Source organism: Suncus etruscus, chromosome 6 (assembly GCF_024139225.1).
Source record: "Suncus etruscus isolate mSunEtr1 chromosome 6, mSunEtr1.pri.cur, whole genome shotgun sequence".
NCBI lineage: Eukaryota > Metazoa > Chordata > Mammalia > Eulipotyphla > Soricidae > Suncus > Suncus etruscus.
The window spans coordinates 34,552,131-34,573,785 of NC_064853.1; the positions used below are offsets into that span (position 1 = coordinate 34,552,131).

The following is a 21,655-nucleotide window of genomic DNA, read 5'->3' on the forward strand; positions in this document are numbered from 1 at the left end:
TCAGAAATCGATCCTGGCAGGCTCAGGAGACCATATAGGATGCCAGGATTTGAACCACCGACCTTTTGCATGCAAGGCAAACGCTTTACCTCCATGCTATCTCTCAGGCCCCCAGATTTTTTTTTTTTTTTTAGGAAGGATGGTAATACCCACTGGTACTCTGTGCTTACCACTGGATCTGTGCTCATGAATCACTCTTGGCAGTGCTCAGGGGACCATATGCAATGCTAAGAATTGAACCTGGGTCAGCCATGTACAAGTCAAGTACCCTACTGACTGTACTCACAGAATTATGGCCCAGAATCTGTGGTTTTTTTTTCCCGGCCACACCTGTTTGATGTTCAGAGGTTACTCCTGGCCAAGTGCTCAGAAAATGCTCCTGGCTTGGGGGGACCATATGGGACACCAGGAGATCGAACCGCAGTCCTTCCTTGGCTAGCACATGCAAGGCAGACACCTTACCTCTAGCGCCACCTCACCAGCCCCGAATCTGTGTTCTTAACTATAGTAAAATATATATCTGTAGTAGTTACACACAAGTGTGCACACACAGGCACACAAAGAGTAAAGTCAGACAAGTTTCAATTCCTTGTGGGAGAGAAATCTGAGGTCAGCAAGGACAACTCCAAGATAGGCAGTTCTGAATGCCATACAGTGTGGGATGGAGATTTGGGATGGGCTTTTAGCACTTCTAGAAGACTGTGGTCCTGGGGATGGAAAAGGGATTTTATTGTACTGGGTAAAGTTGGGGATGAGCCCTGCCTTCCTCCTTTTGGATTCCTGGTCTGGCTAGTGAGGTGCCCAATCAGCAAGGCTGTCCACAGAGGGAAAGAGAAGTGGGAGCTCCAGAGAGATCAGCACCTCTGTAGGGTTGAGGGCTCAGTGCTCCTTCAGGCCGGGCCATCACAGATCTTATGGATTGTTAGCACAGAACCCTCAGCTGGAGGCTACTTAAACATCTAGCAAGACTTGTTGATGCTGAAGGTTGAAGAGCAGGAATAGATCCTGGGAAAGAGATTTTTTTCATTGTGGTAAGTGATGTGGGGCATGATGTATGCAGTCAACTGGCCTTTTGTAATATCTTTCATCATGACAAGGCAGCTCACAGAAGGCAGTGCATTGAGGGAGAGGCCCCTTTCATGGGAAGTCCAGTTTCACCCTCTTTGGCTCAACTTTCCCCCATGGAACTGACTGCAGTAAAAGAAGAGCCATTAGCTGGAACTCCTAAGAGCATTTATTTGTTCTGATTACAAGATTGGCAGGGCAAGAACTAAGGGCATGTTATGCTGGCAAGAGGCTAAAGTAGGAACTTGAGGGAAGGGAGTTGCAGAAGGGAACAGGTAGGGGATTAGATGTGGGAGTCACAGAAGGGACATGGAGAGGTTAAGTGTGGGTCACAGAAGGGGACATGTAGGGGAAGTAGAACTGGAAGGAAGAACATGAAATCAAGCCTTAACTGCAGGAGGCATGGAGCAAATACAAAGAATGAGAACCCAGCTCCCCTAAACCCACCCGTCCCAGGATCCCTCTTTTCTTCCTTAAGTTAAAATCAGTCCTTGAGGCTGATCAGGCCCAAGGTTGAGAGTCACAGGTCAGAGGGCAGATAGATGCTCTGGCCAGCAGAGCCAGGATCAGGCGAGGGCAGTTCAGGCTTCCTCTGCAGTTGCGTCGATGCCCGCATAAGTGAAGTTCTCAAACAGCGACATGTTCACATAGGCCTGGGGGGCAGAGGCAAAGCAAGCTTCAGTGGGGCCCAGGGCCAGGGAGTTTTAAGATCTGAGCCTCCATGAGGTTTGGACATTTGAAGAGACACTAATTTATTCTGGAAATTCTAGAGAGTTCTAAAGATTCTAGAAAGTTTGGCCAAGGTGGCTCCTACCAGCCCAGAGCATCAGCCATCCCCTTCCCTTGGAGGGGAGGTCTTAGGTGAAGGGACCCTGACACAGTTGTTCAATAGAAGATTTTTCATGCCCACATTCAAAGAATGTCTATGCCAACATTCATGCGTTCATTCCTTTGTCCATCTAGTCATAAGGCTACTCTGGATAATTTACTCATTTAAATGGTTACTGAACCATTTTTAAAATTCTTTTTTTTTTTTTTTTTTTTTGGTTTTTGAGCCACACCCGGCAGTGCTCAGGGGTTACTCCTGGCTGTCTGCTCAGAAATAGCTCCTGGCAGGCACGGGGGACCATATGGGACACCGGGACTTGAACCAACCACCTTTGGTCCTTGCCTTGCAAGGCAAACACCGCTGTGCTATCTCTCCGCGCCCATTTTTAAAATTCTTAAGATACTTTATTAATCCATACTGCTTATTCATTCATGTGAAGATATTTCCACATGAACACATTTTGATATACTTTATTATATTTCTTTAATCGTTGATATGATTTATTAGAACATTTATTCAATAGTTCTTTTTGCTCACTCAATCACTTTGTCATTCGTCTATCTATCCATGCATCCATCCATCTACCCATGCATCTGTCTGTCCATCCATCTATCCATCCATCCATTCACCCATGCATTTATCTATCCACCTGTCCATTTGTTTATCCATCTGGTTGGTGGACCATTCCTGCACCCACTCTGACTCAGGACCAGGAGAGAAGAGGTGTGTAAGATGAGAGTAACTGATGGTCCCAGCAGGGGAGGACAAGCCCTGGTGGAAGTCTTTGCTAGGGCTAAGAAGTAGCCTTGGAAGCAAATTAAGGAGCCCAGAGTCCAGCTTCCTGAAAGCTGGGAAGTAGGGTCACATACCTGGGTTCAGTCTAGCTATGATGGAAGTGAGTTGTTTAAATTTGTAAACCCCAGTACCTGCCCTCTTTCCCCACTCCCCATTCTTCTTCTTACCTTCCTGGCTTCCAGCATTCTGCCCAGTTGCAGCGCGATCTGGGCAAAGGGGGGCCGCTCATATGGACGGTCTCGCCAGCACTGGCGCATCAGCTCATACCTGCACACAGGGCATTGCTGAGATGAGGGACAAGGGCCAGTGGGCAGGAGAGGCCTATCCCAGGGTCCGGGTAGTCTTTCCAGGGATGGGTCAGGGATGGGCAACTCACACTTCGTCATCACAGTTACGAGGCTGTTCCATGCGGTAGCCCTGCGGCAGCTTCTCGTAAAGCTCAGCACAGGTCATGCCACAGTAGGGAGTGCCCCCTATGGAGAACATGGCTCTCAGTTGGGGACCCAGGAAGGGAAGAGGGGAATGCTTGAGGGCTAGGGGTAGGGGACTCACCAAGGCTCACGATCTCCCAGAGGAGGACCCCAAAGGACCAGCTGAAATGAGGAAGATGTACTGAGTGTTCCGGATGCAGCCAGCATCAGTGTTGTACACTCCTCCCACCCACCCACACACACATCGTGTGTACCTCACCAGGCTTACCTTGCAGGGGTCTCAAACTCGTGGCTCGTGGGCCGTTTGCGGCCTCCGTACAACATTTTGTGGCCCTGCCCTAGAGGAATCTTTTTATGTTTTGTTTTGTTTTGTTTTAGTTGTTTGGGTCACACACCCTAATGTTCAAGGCTTATTACTGACTTTGCACTCAAGGATCACCCCGACTTTGCCTCCTGCAGCCTCCAGGTAAATTGAGTTTGAGACCCCTGCAAGGGCTGCTAGCCTTAGCCAACTGTTGTCCTACATAAAGCTCCCTTAGAACACAGAGCCAGATGTGGGCCCCAGAAAAAGCTCTCTCACAGCCCTCTGAACTAACAGTAATGTTAGCAAAGTGGGTTACTACATACCAGGCACTCATTGAACCAGAGGGTCCCTAACTTACAAAAAATTTATCCTGGCAATCTACTTTCTCTAAACACAGACAAAAAGTAATCCACCCTCCCCCCAATTATACCCAAAGGTATTATCAACCCTCCCTATACTCTACCTCCACTTTAGGAGACAATGCTTTAACTTTCCCACACCTAACGATGGAACACTACTGGCATTCTCTCCATTTTATAGATGGAGACACTGAGTTACCAGATGGGTGAGTTTGCCCTGGGTCTAACAGAAATAGTGAACCAATATTTGTCCTTGGGAGGGCCTCTGAAGATGTGGGCCAGATCTATCTCTTGTAGCATAGCCATCTCAGCAGCAGGGCTATTCCCAGAGAGGGAGGGACTTGATGGGGAGAAACAAGAAGGGGAGAAGGGTGGTCAGAGGGGGTCTGTATGGAAGTCAGCTGGGCAGGCAGGACAAAAGGCTTTGGGTCAGGGGTGGGCAGGCAAGTCTTTGGACAAAGAGGTTGTGACCTGGGGCAGGGAACAGAGAAAGCTGAAGAGTTTTGGAGGACAAGCCTGGGAGTACAAGGAATTCATGTGGGGCAAACCCTCCACCTTCTATCCTCTACCCTCCACCCTCTACTCTCCACCATTGCTCAACTCTCTCCAAGGTGCAAACACAGCCCTGATTTACCTAGCACTGTCCCTACAATATCTTCCAACTCAAAATTACTTCCAACCATCTTCTGTCTTCCTACTAGGGTAGTGAGTGTCACGTGGACTCTCCATCCACCCTCCAGGGACATTCATTGCCTGAGCCAATTCTGCCATGAGCCCAGCCCCACCTGCCTCCTTAATGGCCCGAACCCTGCTGCACCCACACTCACACATCACTCTTGGTGGTGTAGACGCTGTAGTTGAGAGACTCAATGGCCATCCAGCGCACAGGGAGTCGCCCCTGGGAAACAGTGGGGGTGAGTGTTCAGGTGTAGAGGGAGGTCTACATACAGCCTTGGGGGTATGTGTGTGGGAGGGCAGGGTCAGGCCCTGGGCAGGAGGCCTGAGTTTTACCATCGTCTTCTTCACGTAGACCTCCTCCCCTCGAGAAAGGCCGAAGTCTGCGATCTTGGAGGCCAAATTCTCTCCAACCAGCACATTCCGGGCAGCCAAGTCTCTGTGAATAAACTGCAGGCCCAATCAGAAGTCAGAGAGAGAGAGAGAGAGTCCTGGGCAGATCTTTGTAGGCGCCCTTCATGTCATTAGTATCATAGTCATTAGTATTTCTCATTTCTCTGCCCCCCCCCACCCCACCTCACACTGAGTCCATGAGTCTAGCCTGAAAAAAGCTGGGGCTGGCTCTTATCACTTCTGACATAGAGCTGGCCATGCCTGGGGACCACTGTGGGCTTCTCAAAAATTCCCTAACGGCCAGCTCCTCCCTCTCTGCACGCTCCCTGCTCACCTTCCCTACCACCCAACCTACCCTCATTGGTAAGACTAGGGGAGGCCCTTCTCCTGCCCAAACTGAGCCCCTCCCTCAAGTTCCAGGTCCTACCCACGCACCACTCCACCTTCCCCCTCATCAACACTCCCTCAGTGCTAGCTTCTTCCCCTCAGCACTGTTGTCTTTTTGTTTGTTTTTGTTTTTTGGGGGGGTCACACCCGGCAGCGCTCAGGGGTTACTTCTGGTTCTACGCTCAGAAATTGTTCCTAGCAGGCTTGGGGGACCATATGGGATGCTGGAATTCGAACCACTATCCTGCATGCAAGGCAAATGCCCTACCTCCATGCTATCTCTTCGACTGTTTTGTGTGTGTGTGTGTGTGTGTGTGTGGTTTTTGGGTCACACCCGGCAGTGCTCAGGAGTTACTCCTGGCTCCATGCTCAGAAATTGCTCCTGGCAGGCACGGGGGACATATGGGACGCCGGGATTCGAACCGATGACCTTCTGCATGAAAGGTAAATGCCTCACCACTGTGCTATCGCTCTGGCCCCTAATACAAGAATTCTTTTTTTTTTTTTTGGGTCACACCCGGCACCGCTCAGGGGTTACTCCTGGCTCTATGCTCAGAAATTGCCCTTGGCAGGCACAGGGGACCATATGGGATGCTGGGATTCGAACCACCGACCTTCTGCATGAAAGGCAAACGCCTTACCTCCATGCTATCTCTCCGGCCCCTTCTTCGACTGTTTTTAAAGATGCTTAAATCTGGCTAACTTTAACTCACTCATCCCTGTGGCTATCCTTGAGCTTGGGCCTCTTCTGAACTCCAGCCTCCCACCTCTCCTGTAGGTCTTATTCACTCATCCCTATATAGAGACACTACTGTGGGATGACGGTCCCCAGATTGCTGGCACTGGTCCAGGCCTTGCTCCTGGGTTCCTGCATTTATGAAACGAACTCAATTCCTCCCCAGGATACCCTCAATGATTTGGGATGTAATGTCTTCCCCTGCATTCCTTTCTCATCTGTGTTCTCACCAAGCTTTCCTAGCCAGATCCAGTCTTAAGAGTTCTTTCCCTTATCCCTTTGTCTCACTGAAGGGCCGGCAGCCTGCAGACACTGTCTTCTAACCCAGCCCAGGCGGTGCCTCTATCTCATACCTATCTCATACCGATACCTGCATATCATGCACTCACCTGCTTCTCACTCAGGTACTGCATGCCCTTGGCAGCATCACTGGCAAAGCGCAGCAGCTGCCGGGAGCTGAGAGTGGAGGCTGTCCCATGCTCTCGGGCAAAAACAGGGTCTGTTTCCAAGACTCGGCTCTTGCGTAGGAAATCCAGCAGGTTCCCATAGGGGGCGTATTCAATGGCGATGTACAGGTAACCTGGAAGAGGAGGCGCATGCAATTTCCAAGGAATAGAGGCACCTACACTAAAATGAAGGGGAAGGGACAGGGGACACACCTCGGTTCTCACAGGCCCCTAAGAGGTTGATGATATTGGGATGGTGCCCTAATTTGCACAAAACTTCCAGTTCACCAGCAAAGTCACGATGGTCGTTTTCAGAGGCGTACTCTGGGAAAAGAATTCAAAATCAGGTCTGGAGAAATATTACAGTGCTTACTTTGCAAGTGGCCAACCTAGGTTTGCTCCCCAGCACCCCATATAGTCCCCAGAGCACCGGCAGGAATGATCTCTGAATGTAGAGTCAAGAGGAAGACCTGAGCACCACTGGGTGTGGCCAAAAAAAATTTTCAGGATCAGTTTGGTCAAAAAAGTTTGGGATGGGGCAGGAGTGATAGCACAGCAGTAGAGCGTTTGCCTTGTACGCAGCTGACCCAGGGCGCACCTCTGTTCGATCCCTGGCATCCCATATGGTCCCCAAGTCAGGAGTGATTTCTGAGCGCATAGCCAGCAGTAAACCCTGAACGTCACTGGGTGTGGCCCAAAAACCAAAAAAAAAAAAAAGTTTGGGGAAAAGGCATACGGTGGTTTGAGGGGCCACCTTCAGAGTTCAGAGGGAGGATGAAGGTCAACTGCTAGAGGAAGCAGGGGGGAATGGGAACTGTGGGACAAGGCCGGGGGGTCAGGGGTCCATTCCAGTGCACCTTTCAGCATCTTGATGGCTGCATTCATCTTGAGCCCATCCTTCTTAATCATGGCCCGAATGACCTGGCCAAAGTTGCCTTCTCCGATGAGGTCCTCGAAGGTAATGTCCTCCCACTCCAGCACTGGGTAATTCAGGGGCTCGGGCTGGGGCTTTGGCCTCCGGGTGAGTGTCAAGGTGCCTGAGCTGAACTGCAGGATGGTCTCCTCACCCTGCTTAGGACGAGACAAATGGGTGAGAGTCTACACAGGAGACACAGGCAGTGGAAGGCAGAGCAGGGCAGACTAACAACATTGAGGTAAATGGACCAAGGGAGAGGGTACTTGGGGTCAGCAAGTACACGAAGGGATACTCCCTAAGACAGACACACAGAGGACAGGTGGGCCTGGACATGAATCCAAGGGAAGACATGCAGAGGCTGGAACCTAGGGGCTAAGCGGTCAAGGGGCTTTGGAAGAACAAGAATTGAGTGAAGGTGAAAGAAACTACACCCTGGAGAGGTGGAAGGAAGATTCCTAATTGAAAAACAAAAACAAAGGCATTAGAATAAGAACTGGCGGGAGCCAGGCACTTCCTGACTGCACAGTCTGGTTTTTTCTGTCACCAGGGATGGTCTGGGATAGACTCTGGGCAGGAGGCTGGTGCGCATCTGCTCATGCTGAGCCCTTTAATTGTGGAGGAGCAGAGGAGGGTTTTCTTCTCCATAGTTAACTGAAATTGTCCCCCATCGAATATCAGAAGGTACATCAGAAGGATCAAAACAGGGCTGGAGAGATTGTACAGGGGGAGAAGCATTTGCCTTGAATGCGGTTGATCCAGGTTTAGTCGTTGGTTCCCTGATCCCCATCAGGAAAGATTCATGATGACAGAGCTAGTAGTAAGCCCTGAGCACTGCCAGGTATGCCCCCACCCACAAAACAAAAAAACCAACAATAGGGCCAGAGCAATGGTGAAAGCGGTAGGGCATCTATTTGCCTTGCATGCGCTAACCTAGGATGGACCACAATTTCTTTTTCTCTTCTTTTCTTTTTCTTTTTTTTTTTAGTTTTTGAGCCACACCTGGTAATGCTCAGGGGTTACTCCTGGCCATACACTCAGAAATCGCTCTGGCTTGGGGGACCAGATGGGAAGTCAGGGGATCGAACCATGGTCTGTCCTAGGCTAGTGTACACAAGGCAGATGCCTTATCACTTGTGCCACTGCTCCAGCCCCATTTAGGAGAAATTTCTGAACACATAGCCAGGAGTAACCCCAGAGCGTCACAGGGCGTGTTCCCCCACCCCGCAAAAAAGAAAAAAACAAAACCAAAAAAAAACCCAACAAGAACAAAAAGAACACAGGGGTGTTCTCGCTGTTCCCCAAAGGTGAAGGCATTCAGCCACCTGGACAGGCTGATGACAGGACCAAGAGCTGCTGAGCTGAGTATGGCTGAGGCACTTAGCAGTAGGGATCTCTAAGTCCAGCTCCCTGAACTTGGAGCTTTGTGGAGCAGAGGGTGACAGGACACAGAAGGTCCATGCACTACAGCAGGTGTGTCCCACAGAGCTGTACATATATGTGCTGATGGGAGACAAGTCCAGGGACACTCATATCTCACACAAGGGGACAATCAGGAACAGGTCATATAGCCCAGCACTTCTGCCTACACACAATCCCCTGCACAAGTTACCTGCACTAAAGTGGGACTAGTCTGAAAGGCAGCTCCCTTCAGTATCTTCTTTTCTTGCTAGTTAACCCTCCCCCTGAGGCTGACCTCAGAGGGAGGGCAGAGGGGGCAGTGCCCAGCAGGGACAAAGAATCTGATTGAGTCTCTGAGGGCAGATCCACTAGCTGTGGACACTAGGCATCTATCAGAGGCAGCCCTTGAGAGAGGAAAGTGGGCTATTTGCAAAATGCCAAAGCCGGGACTGTAAATATCAAGAGAGAACCAAGGGCAAAGTTCGGCACCGAAATGACAATAGTGAAGAGAGCCGGGAGGGTATCAGACCATCTGGGAGAGAAGTGGGAGGAGGGAACATGATGAGGGGAAACTGAGTCCCTGAGAGGACCCAGTACTCAGTCAGGTCCAAGTGCCTTTCTATAGGTTGAAAGGATGTAAGTCACTAGACAGGGTTCAAATAAACCCAAAGTCAGGAGGTCTGTGCTGCTCCTGTGGGATGGTGGGGAGACTGCAAACCTAGCACCTCTCTAGAGTAGTAGAATCAACTAGGAAGGAGTCAGCAGCCACAAGTCTGAGGTTCTTGAAATCTGCTATTCTTTGCAGGGTCCAGCAAAACACCCAGGGTTTGGCTTTCCCAAGAGCCTGGGACTTGAATGGAGGGAGAGTATGATAAGTTCACAGCAAGGGGCCTGTTGGCAGAAGGTCACAGGGCAGCTATGAGTGGAGATGTGTGTGGGTGCAAGCTCTCAGGCTTCAGGGGCCTGCCAGGACAGAGGACAGCCTCATAGCTCAGGGCCCACCACAATGCCACCCTGTGACCTTGCTGAGAGCACCCCAGTGGAGAAAGGGAGTGGTGTTGGGGGAGGTCCTGCATTGACAGCTGTGAAACAGAAACACAACGGAGTGATTCTGAACTGGTACTATCAGAAGTTTCACCAGTGAAATAACTCAAATTGTTGAGTTCAGTTCTGATACATATATTATATGTATATGTATTCTGCACCCTTGAATTTAGCCATTGAGTCTAATCTTATACCAAATACAGAAATTCACACACACGCAGTGCCCAAGTACTTGTGTACAGAGCTAGAAACACACATACCCCCCCATGCGTGCGCGCACACACACACAGACGCAGGCAATCATACAGGCTTTGTGCATATGGTCCATTCAGGGATGAAACTCACCGAACCTGACTGATAGGTGAAGGTGCGTCTGCGGTGCAGGCAGCTTCGGCGGATGCACACGAGGGTTAAGAGGGCTGCCAGGATGGTGAGGCAGGTGGCAGATACGGAGCCCACTACACCTAGAACCAGCTGATCCAGGCCTTTTTTCACTGCCCGGATCTCTTGGACTGGGCCCTCACTCTGTGGTCCTGCACACCATAAGAAGATGCTTGGGTGAAGGTACCCAGAGGCCAACAGGGGGTCCCACAGAGGGAGAGATCAGGGATCCAATTCTGAGGCTAGGTGGGGTGGGGGGCAAGGATGTCAGACCTGGTGCCAGTGGGTCACTGAAGACCCACAATTTCCCCAGGACAGTTATTCATAAAAGGCAAGGTCAGAGGCCTCAGTGCTGGGCTGGAATCACATGGAGGAAGCCCTAAATTCAGGATGGGGGGGGGGTGTTGCATGGAGGGACATGGAGCCCAGATTCCTCACCATTGCCCAGAGTAGATTCTTCCACCATATTGCTCCAGTCCCCAGGCCCCTGGATGCTGGCCCGCACACGGAAGAGGTAACGTGTGCTGGCATTGAGGCTGTGGACAATGGTGCTGGTCTCCTCAGGCCTGGCCACGTCTACCCACAGAGGGTCTCCCGAGCCCCCGGCCACCTGCACCTCCACGATGTACTTGGAGATAGGCCCAGCTATAGTCTCTGGACGCTTCCAGGTCAATTGGATCTCAGAGTCGGAGAGGGCCTGGGCATGGAGGTGTCGGGGGGCTGGGGGCCCTAGGGAGAGGTGGGTAGTGTTCAGGCAGAAATGGCAGACAGACCCCTCCTCATTATCCTTGTGGTTTTCTTCACCCTAGAACACCCACTGCTGGGGTATTAGTTCTCCCAATGTCTGAGACCCTTCTCATGAGTCCCCCAAACTATGTTTTCCCCTAGTTCTTTTTTTTTTTTTTTGGTTTTTGGGTCTCACCCGGCGGTGCTCAGGGGCTACTCCTGGCTGTCTGCTCAGAAATAGCTCCTGGCAGGCACGGGGGACCATATGGGACACCGGGATTCGAACCAAGCACCTTTGGTCCTGGATTGGCTGCTTGCAAGGCAAACGCCGCTGTGCTATCTCCCCGGCCCTCCCCTAGTTCTTTATTTCTTTTTTGTTGTTATTGTTTTGGGGCCACACCCAATCATGCTCAGGGGTTACTCCTGGCTATGCACTCAGAAATTGCTCCTGGCTCAGGAGATCATATGGGATGCCAGGGATCGAATCCAGATCCATCCTGGGTCAGCCGCATGCAAGGCAAATGCTCTACCACTGTGTTATTACTCTGGCCCCCCACTTTCTTATTCTGATGATGCCCTAAGCCCCCCGCAATGAGTCCTGTTTTTTAATAATCCCTGCCCTCTATGTTCCTCCATACCTCTGTGGTTCTGAGGGCTACTTCCTACTGGTGTTCTATGCTGCCCCACTCAGTGTTTCCCCTGTTCACATCCACTGAATCCTGTGCAACTGCCAGACACCTGTCCATTGCCTGTGCCCGTGTTCCCTCCACACCCACCAAGGTTCCTCACAACCCCTTGAATCTCCGTGTTTCCTACCCTGGTTCCACTCCTGCCCCCCACCCCAAGTCTCCCTTCCAAGCTCACCATCGAGAGGCAGAAAAACGCGGGCAGGGGGTGATGTGGGGCCCAGGAGGGTGCAGTGGTACAGCCGCAAGTCCAGCTGGTAGCTAGTGCCCGGTGTGAGTCCAGTCAGAAGGGCAGAACGGGCATGGGGGGACGAGACATTCTCCCGCCGCTCCTGGTCCCGAGCCTTGTCCCACAGACGCAGCAGGAAACCATCTCCCACCAGAGGCCCAAGCTGCTTGGGTAAGGACCAGCTCACTCGCAAGCGGTCGGGGCCCTCCACGTGCCAGCTCTCGAGCCACGGCTGCAACTGGGGCTCTGGGACCAGAGAAGGGGTCAGAGTCGTCTCAGGGGTCCTTGGGACCCAGTGAGATAGAACCCAAAGGGAAAGGAAGAGACCACCTCCAGTAGCATAGGCAGGACCCCTGAATAGAGAAGACACAAAACCCAAGATCAGAGGATAGTAACCCCTTGGAGGATAAAAAGCACTGTTCTTGGTCTCTTACCAGGACAATCTGTGGTCATGAGGGTGGGGGGCCCAGGAGCCCCTTCGCCGCCTTCCCCTGGCCGGCTTAGCTGCACACGGACACTGTATCCTGTCTTTGGCCTCAGGTTCATTAATGTCACATTTTCACTGGGGTCCACTGGTAGAATGGCACAACACCCATTATTCAGAAGTCCCAACCACTCTGGAAGCTGTCATCTTCCCTCAGACCCTCTATACCTACCCAGCTCCTTCTCCTCCTATTCCTCCTTCACCCTTTCTCTACTCTCCCGTCCTATCCCTTGCACTCTCTCCACTTACCCACAATGGTGGACCAGTCTTTGGTGCTATCCTGGGGCCGGTAGTGCAGGCGAACAGAGGAGATGGGTCCATCCCCGGAGAAAGAGACCAATGGGGAGACCACAAGCTGGCGACTCTGCTTGGCCAGGAGCCGGGGAGCAGTCAGAGGCACTGGGGGCTCTGCCAGAGACTCAGGGTAAGTAAGGCATGGCTCAAGAAGCCTGCTCAGTCCAAAGACAACTCTGAGTCTTTGGGTAAATATGGGAGGAACCAGTTTAAAAGATGAGTAGCAGTGTGGGCCCAGGAAGATCAAAGTTCTGACCCCATGCGTCTTGGGTATAAGGGTTGGCAGTGAAGACATATGGGCATCCCTAAAGATGGTAAGTGAGAGAATTTCATGGCCAGACAGGGGTTGGGGGAAGACACTTCCATTTACAGGGTGTGAGGTAAAGCAGGGAAAGGGAGAATCCAAGTGGTTGGAAGCATGGGTGGATTGTGAATAGATGGATGTTGGGGATGGATGGAAGGAAGATTGATGGTGGGGGAATGAATGAATGGTTGAAAGAATGGGCCGGAGAGATAGCATGGAGGTAAGGCGTTTGCCTTTCATGCAGAAGGTCATTGGTTCGAATTCCGGCGTCCCATATGGTCCCCCGTGCCTGCCAGGAGTAACCCCTGAGCACTGCCGGGTGTGACCCAAAAACCACAAAAAAAAAAGAAAGAATGGACAGAAGGATAGATGGATAAATGGCTAAAAGGGAGAATAGATGGTATGTGAATGGATGAAAGGATAGTTGGAAGGATTGTGGATAGCTGGATAGTGGGTGGGTAGAAGAAATAATAGAGAAGGATGGATGAAAGGAAGAATGGATAGTAGGTAGAGAGAAATCTGAATGATGGAAGGTTGGAAGAGAGGAAAAGAATGAAGGAAAGAGAATGAAGGAAGATGTAGGCTTGACTGAGCAGTGTCAAGTTCTTGTTACAGGAAGTACTAAAGGTAGGCTTTGAGGACCTAGAGCCTATCTGCCAGATTGTGTCTAGCTGGCACCACTTGGGATAGTCACCTCTAAGCTCCCTGTGTGAGTGTCCTTTGGTGTGTGACTCAGCAGGAGAGCAATAGTCTAGAAGCAGGATGAAAGACTCTGTACATCCTAGGCAGGTGGGACCCCAGACTCTGGGCATGGGATGTCCTTTCCAGAGAGGATTGAGATCATTCTCAAGCTCTGATGATACTACCTAGCCCAGGTCTGGTTGATCTAAGTTCTTGTCCATGCCTGGTGCACAGCTAAGCCCTCCGATGACCTGGCCTTTCTGCTAGGATGGCTTGGTCCAAGCCACCCAGAGGAGAGTGCCCACTGCCCATCCTTGCTGTCCTAGTACAACACCAACCTTTGACATTAACCCTGAAACGTTGGTTGTCTTGGCCACCTGATGTTGATACACGGCACTCCCAGAACCCACTGTCTCCAAGACTCAGCTGGGATACTTCGAATTCAGCAGTCGTCCTGTCTGGCTCCACAATGGCTTTGGTGGACTGAGAGACACCAGAAGGAAACATGCCAAGTCATGAGCATCCATGTGGCACGCACAAGTGTCTACCAGAGGCCAGGCAGCCTGTCAGTCAACCCCCACCAATCAAAACCCGAAAAGGCCTGGAGGGAGAGTATGAGAGGTTGACTGTGGGATGGGGGACAAGGCCCAGGGTCTGCAGGATCTGACCTGGAGCACGGTGCCGTCCGGCTTGCGCAGCTCCATGCTGACCCGACTAGGAAAGGAGTTCCCTGCCGCTGTACAGTGGATCTGGGGCGTTGTCCCCAGGTTGAACTCCAGGTCTGAGGCCACATTGATGATCTGAGGGATCCGATCTGGGGAGAGAGGGACCACTCATCTTGGAGCCCTGCAGTGGCAGACATGTGTCAACCCAAGGGCTGCTTACTCTGTGCCTGTGTGTAAGTAGGGCTCTGCCACTCTTGCCTGAAGAGCACACCCAGCCTAGGGCCTCCTCACCCAACTCTTGTCAGACCTGTAGGTATCCCTACACTCTCCTTTCTTCTCTTCCTCTCCTCTCTGGACACAGCCTCCCAGCCAGAATTTTTGCCTCCCTAATTTCTGGGCCCTGCTGCAGACTCTCCCCCTGAGCAAAGTGGAGGCTCCGTTTCCACTCTCCACTCACTTTTCTTAAAAATATATATGGTGTCTGTGCCTATTCCATCTTTCCTTCCACCCTTTCTTTTATAATTTTCGGGTTGGCGAGCACAGCAGGTGGTATTCAGGGCTTACTCTTGGTTCTACATTTACACATCTGGCACCATACGGGATGCCAGGGCTCGAACCCAGATAGACTGTGTGCAAGGCAAGCACCCTATCCACTGTGCTATTGCTCCAGCCCTTTCATATTAAGTGCCCAACCCTTTGGCCTGCAATTCAGTTCCTGAAATCTAACCTCTGACCCCTAACCTCTGACCCTCCCTGACCCCAATGTTCAGTTACCTGAGGCAGAGTCTTCAACCCCTGACCTCTACCCAACAACCAGCCTTTTGTCCTTCACATAGATTTCAGACAGTGTCTCTTCCTTACTGGGTGCCCAGAAAATGCTCAGGTCCTCCCTGCCCCAGCTGCCCTGGCATAACTCAGCTCCTGTGGCTGGTGAGAAAAGTGTGTCCAGCAGGGCTGCATGTCTGAGGGAGCTCAGCTCCAGGGATCTCCTACCTGACTTCTCACAGTGCTGTCCGTGCCACCCGGAGGGGCAGACACAGCCGCTGAAGCGATCACAAGTGCCACCATTCTGACATTGGCAATGGAGGCTGCAGTCAGCCCCAAAGTGACTGGGGGTGCAAGCTGGGGACAAAGGAGTTGTGGTTAGAAGGGGCAAGGAGGGCACTGCTGGGATGGGGGACAAGGGAAGGATTGGAAAGGAGGGATACTGGCTAGGAATACATAGGGCTATGGAGACCTCAGCAAGTAAGGCCAGAGTGCAGTGTGAGGGTGGGTTGGGTCATACCCTCCTGGCACTGGCTTCCACTCCAGCCAGATCCACAAGAACAGCCATACGGGTCCGGGAGGCAAAAGAAGAGCCCACGACAGCCGGAAGTGCCTAGACACTGCTCCTGGCAACTCTGTCCAAAACGACCCTCTCTGCAGGCTGGAAAGCGGGTGTGAGTGTATGGATCTCCGCCTGAAGAACCAGGCATCCTCCATGTCCAAACTCCATTCCCAGGATTTGAGAAGTGTCACCCTCCTTCTCACCCTGTTCACAGTGGGTTCCAGTGAATCCAGGGGGGCACACACATTCGCCATCCAGGTCATGGCATACACCTCCATGCAGGCAATCTGGGCATACCTTGGTGCAACCTGGACCCCAGCGCCCAGCCTCACAGCCTGGAGAAACACACCATCAGCAGCTGCCCTCAGCCAATCATCGGGGGCAATTCAGGGAATAATTACTACAGGGTCCCAGCCTCCCGCAACAATGCACCCCCTCCGAATCCCCAGCCCCTGACCCCGCACGATGAGCCGAAAGAAGGCGCTGGTCAGGGGGCTGTTTTCTAGGTAGGTGGCACTGTAGATGCCGCTTGCTGATGGCTGAACATCTGGGAGAGGCAACAGGAACCGCTTGTTCTTGATCTCTTGCCGGACCAGAATGGAGAAGTAGGATCCTGGGTATGTAAGATGGGTCGGTTAGTGGGGTGCTCAGCAGCGCAGGAATACCAGGGTCCCCTCCTCTGGATCTCTGTCCACATGACAGTAGTGTGTGTCATACATGCCACAAGTACCCAAGACAGAGTGGCAGAGAAAACATGCATTCTGCTTTGCCTTGGGCCCTGATGCTGCCAGTTCCTCCCAAGGGCTGTTCCTGCCTCAGGTTCCCACTTATAAGGAAAATAGCATAATGCTTTTCCTCTGACAGATTTCTGAGTGGCTCACCTTCACCCTCTGGGCATTGAGGTCTCACTAAAGTCGTCAGGTCTCCCTCCTCCCCCACCCCCTGCATTCCCAGTGCCCCCAGAGGCTTACACTCTGCCTGCACCCACATTCCTGCATTTTGTTTTTTTGGTTCGTTTGTTTTTGGTTTTTGTTCTTGGGCTACACCCAGTGACCCTTAGGGGTTACTTCTGGCTATGTGCTCAGAAATCGCTCCTCGCAGGGGCCAGAGAGATAGCATGGAGATAGCATGCAGGACGGTGGTTCGAATCCCAATATCCCATATTGTCCCAGAGTCTGCCAGGAGCGATATCTGAGCACAGAGCCAGGAGTAAGTCCTGAGCGCTGCCGGGTGTGACCCTAAAACCAAAAAAAAAAAAAAAGAAATCGCTCCTGGCTTGGGGGCCCATATGAGACACTGAGGGATTGAACCGTGTGGTCTGTCCTAGGTCAGATGCATGCAAGGCAAATAAATGCCCTATCACTGCGCCACCACTCTGGCCCCCCATTCCTACACCACAGTATTGTAGAGTTCCTTGCCTTTGCTCTTATCTATCCTTCTAAAAACTTCTTTCTCCTTTTCTGGATTAAGTGTTTGTGTTCTTCAAGAGGTCCTTCCCGCTGGGATGTCCCTGGAGACCTTCCCTCCAGGACCAGCAGACCCTGAACCTGGAGGAGCTCTGAGATTTGTTGGAAACCAAACATGTTGGTTTGTCCCCATAAAGAAGCATGAGGGGTGGGGGCAGGTGCCCTGGACTCTACACCTCTTCTTCTTTCCCCAGAGCGGGCAGGCAAATTCAGTGGCCCAAGTGCAGGCCCTCCTAGGAGCCTCCAGAGTGGGCACATTTAAGGGGTGTGAGCTGAGACTGTAGGGTTGTGCATAACCTCTTTGGGGCTATGCAGGACAACGCTTCTCCTTTTCCTAGCTCACTCCCACAGGAGATAGGGTGTGTGGGGGTGTGTGGGGGGGCTCTGAGGCCCATGGGCCCAGTCAGTCCTGCGCTCACCGTTTTTCTTCCACAGCACATCTGACTGCTTCTCTTTGTGGACCCGTGCGGAGAGCACAGTATTGTCGCCTTTGTTCACAGTGTAGGTGACCTTTTCGGGAAACAGGTTGGCTGTGGGGAGGGGAAGAAGGGAGATAGATGATGGGTGGGCAGGGGTCCAGGCCAGGCCCTCCCTGCACCCTCAACCCTGCTGGGCCTGCGGAAAGCACTCACCCCCGAGACTGTTGTGCACGTAGATCACACGGGTGCGCCTGGCCCCCGCACCCCCCACGCAGGAGAAGGCGCCCACCAGGTCGGAGGGCTGCGAGAAGCCCCGCAGCGTGAGGCGCTGCGAGCCGATGTGGGCCAGGTGCAAAGGCTGCCCGCCCGACCGGAACGTGCGTACTATGCGGTCGTCCTTTTCCAGCCGCAGCGGGGCATCGGCCCGAGCCCCGGCCTCCCCGGACACGCAAGTGAGGTAGAAACGCTGCGGGTCCCTGAGGCGCAGGTCAACCAGCAAGGTCAAGTCCACAGCTGCGCCTGGGCCAGAACACCCACACCGAATCAGGACTGGCGAGCCTCAAGGCCCCCTCCCAGGACCCGTCCTCTCCCTCCCTTCCTGTCCCGGCTGCTGGCCTTTTCCCTGGCTAAAAGAGCAAAAATAAAGGCCTCGCCCCAGGGAGAGGGCTCCCAAGGCTTTGATGCAGACTTGACTTGGCAGGTACCCCCTTATCCTTTGGTCCCTGCACCCGGCAAGGCCTCCCCAGTATTGGGGAGAAACACCTAGTTGTGGTGCAATTAAAAAAAAAAAAAGACGAAATATAAGTTTCAAACAATTATACTTAATAAAATCTTTAGGCGGAAAAACAAAACAAAACAAAACAAAAGGATAGAGAAAGAAAAAGCAAAACAAAGGCTCTTGGTAGGGGTGGGGATTCCAAAGGCAACTTCGGAAAGAATGATCTATGCGTCCTGTCTCCATTTCCTTTTTACCCCCCTTCACTCTCCTTTCCTGACAGGTCAAAACCAGATCCATAGACCCAGAGCATTGTACAGTGGGTAGGGTACTTTCCTTGCACGTGTCCAATAGGGATTCCAATCCCCACACCTATATGCTCCCCTGAACCCGCCAGGAGTGAGTGATTCCTGAGTGTAGAGCCAGGAGTAATTCTTTTTTTTTTTTTTTTTTTTTTGTGGTTTTTGGGTCACACCCGGCAGTGCTCAGGGGTTATTCCTGGCTCCATGCTCAGAAATTGCTCCTGGCAGGCACAGGGGACCATATGGGACGCCAAGATTTGAACTGATGACCTTTTGCATGAAAGGCAAACGCCTTACCTCCATGCTATCTCTCCGGCCCCCAGGAGTAATTCTTGAGCACCAATGGGTATGACCCTAAACCCCTCCTCAAACAAATACAATAAAACTCTTCCCCCCACTCCACAAAAAGGAAATACCTGCCCCAACTCCCCACCTCTAGGCTGCCAAGAGCACCCAAAATCCTGGCCTGTCATTTCGGACATCCAGCCATCCTGGCAGTGTCTGCTGGGGTGCTGGAGAGGTTGGTCTTACAGCTAGGCAGTGTGGAAAAGAAAGAAAATGGCCAGAGACTGGGAGGACAGGCCCCTGTCAACTCTCAGTGAAATGGGAGCATAGACTTTGCTTATGGGAGGCAGGGGATCAGGAGACACCCTCTGTGCAATAAACCTGTTGGGACAGTGGGGTGGGGAGATGAGTGGCAGGACAGAGCATTCTAACCCCGAGTGAGCTGTGATGTGAGGAGATTGAAGTGTGGCTGAGTAGCAGAGTACTTGCCTTGCCTGTGCAAGGCCCTAGGTTCCAACCCTAGTACCACAAAAACAACACTGTGACCTGAGGGGTCCCTACTGTGAGGGTGTTGTCAAGTGTGGTGAAGGCTGTCTGCTCTTGGCCCATGATCCCAGCCTCCCCAGAACTTCCTTTGGCCCTTGTCTGTTCACTGCCAACCACTGAGTGAGCTTCTCAATGGCTCTTCTTTGAGAAACTCCCTCAACTGGCTGCCAGCGTGCCTGGGTCCCCAACAGAGGAGTGATTTCCTTTATTCTGTAGCTTCCTGGAGCCAGTCCTTCTTTCCTGTCAGTCATTCAGCTAGTGTTCCACCTCCTCCTGCTTTCCCTCAACCTGCCCTTCTTGGTGCTCCCAGGTTTAGTTTACAGCTTCAGCATGTGGAGACACACACTTGAGAGAATTCTCCAACTCTCCAGGTCTGAATCAGGATCTTTCTTGGAAGTTATTTACACACAAAACACTTAGGTTTGCTCTTCTAATCACCGCTCCTCTCCTGGGAGGCAGGTGTTAGAAGGGATGCCCTAGCCTAGGAAGGAAGGTTCAGAGTGACACAGACAGACCCACAGAACCAGGCTGGTGATTTGATCCTCAAGATCACACAGTCAGGTATCCACAGGCTGCTCCCATCACCCCCAAGTCTTACTCATGCTATTTTCTCAAAATGTAACTGCCCCACCCAAGCTTACCCCTCTTGTGCTCTTGCCCTGTTTACCTGGACTAAGCCCACTACTTCTTCCCTAATTCATCCCCTGAAAGGCTCCATCTTAGGCGATTGTTACGCTACCAACTCATGGCTTCTCATTGCCCTCAGTATGAAGTATGAGCCCTTAAACATCTCAGCCTCTGAGCCCTTCTGTGCCCACCTCTCCTGCAGTTTCCTTTAGTAACCTCTCTCGAACACTTCCAAGCCTCTGAGACACAAAGCTCCTGGCTGCCTGGGATGAGGAGCACCAAGTCCATGCCTTAGGGTTTTTTGGTTTTTTTTTTGGGGGGGGGGTTGGTTTTTGGGTCACCCCCTATGGTGCTCGGGAGTTACTCCTGGTTCTGCTCTCAGAAATAGCTCCTGGCTCAGGGGACCATATGAGATGCCGGGGATAGAACCTAGGTCCCTCTTGGGTCAACCACGTGCAAGGCAAATGCCCTACTACTGTGCTATTTCTCCGGCCCCATGCCTTAGTATCTTCTGGAGTGTCTTGGCCTTACAAGATCATGAGCAGCTCCTCTGAGCAGCCTTTGTGTTGGATGTTCTTGGGCCAGTTCAGGAAAGCAGCAGCCACTAATTCAGGAGATCTTACCCAGAGCCAGCCCTAGTGCCAAGCACTGCTCTGCGTAAATCACCTCATTTGAGCCCCGTTTGAACCCCAGAAGGTCAATACCCTTTCATCTCGTTCCACCATCTGAAGGCTTGGCTGCTTTACACTAATGGCCCACCACAGAGCTGGCTCAGCCACTCCTGGAACTCTGTGGGTGCTTGAGAGATGTTTGGTTGTTTGTCCAGTGAACCACTGAAATGATTCCAACTGACCCCATGAGAACACCTCCTGGGACTCATGGGCCTGCTGTTCCCAGTGACCCTAAGATACAACCTAGCCACGGCCCCACCACCCCCTCAGGCCATAGGGTTTTCTAGGGCTTACTATGTCCTAAATGGGATCCCCTTTCAGTGGTGATATAGGGCTTCTTGCAAGAAGACCAGGACCTGGGGGATAGGACTGGGGGTGTGGATGGGAGAAACTTACCAACATGAGAAGCCAGGAAGAGAATGGGGAGCAGTAAAAGGCGCCCCAACCAGACCATATTCTGGAGGCTGACTAGGCCTGCGAAGACAAGCAGGGGCTGCGGTCAGCTATTCTGGATCTGGGTGCTTGGCCTTTGCTAGGCACTACGTGTTGGTGCAGAAAAGGAAAAGGAAATGATGTGAGGTGAATGGGTGGGGCTGCCGACTAGAGCGGTGGGGGCACTTATCCTGCTTTTTAGCCTATAACCCCCCCCCCAATCCAGCTCCCATGAGACTGGGGCTGGGGGTGACCTGGAAGAGAGGGGTGCTGCTGGAGATGGGGGAAGGTCTGCTATAAAGATCAAGGGGTAGGGTAGCACCATCTTTCCCACCCCCTCTGCACTCCTCAGTCTGGAAGTTCATAGGAGGCAGGAAAGGGAGGAAGCGAGTAGCTTCCGTCTATTGAGGAGGGATAAGGGGAGGATATTGTTCTGGGGTCTCTCCTCCCTCCCAGTGCTTACACACACAACACGGCCACATCATTCCTCGCATGTGTCCCTAGGTTCATGTTTGGAGCACCAGGATCTTTGAGAACCCCAAAATATCCATGAGTAAAGGAAGGGAAGAACTCAGATGTGGAGCCAAAGGGCCAAAGGACCAAAGAGAACCTTCAGTGCTATTTTGTGTACTCGCTA

The 21,655-nt window shown here is 52.1% G+C and overlaps 1 protein-coding gene across 1 annotated transcript; it reads right to left on the reverse strand.

Moving 5' to 3' along the window:
* Window positions 1–1,230: 1,230 nt before the first annotated feature.
* TIE1 (tyrosine kinase with immunoglobulin like and EGF like domains 1) lies at window positions 1,231–21,067 on the reverse strand. The gene is made up of 23 exons (XM_049775157.1): window positions 20,983–21,067; window positions 17,654–17,959; window positions 17,441–17,551; window positions 16,013–16,168; window positions 15,759–15,890; window positions 15,514–15,654; window positions 15,222–15,350; window positions 14,232–14,377; window positions 13,902–14,046; window positions 12,534–12,692; window positions 12,235–12,372; window positions 11,750–12,046; window positions 10,598–10,888; window positions 10,124–10,311; window positions 7,278–7,488; window positions 6,634–6,744; window positions 6,364–6,554; window positions 4,795–4,908; window positions 4,611–4,681; window positions 3,242–3,282; window positions 3,066–3,162; window positions 2,857–2,956; window positions 1,231–1,718 (listed from the first exon to the last, which is right to left on the reverse strand). Exons 1-23 carry the CDS (start codon window positions 21,038–21,040, stop codon window positions 1,647–1,649), a joined length of 3,405 nt encoding a protein of 1,134 aa, XP_049631114.1. The 5' UTR covers window positions 21,041–21,067; the 3' UTR covers window positions 1,231–1,646.
* Window positions 21,068–21,655: the final 588 nt, after the last annotated feature.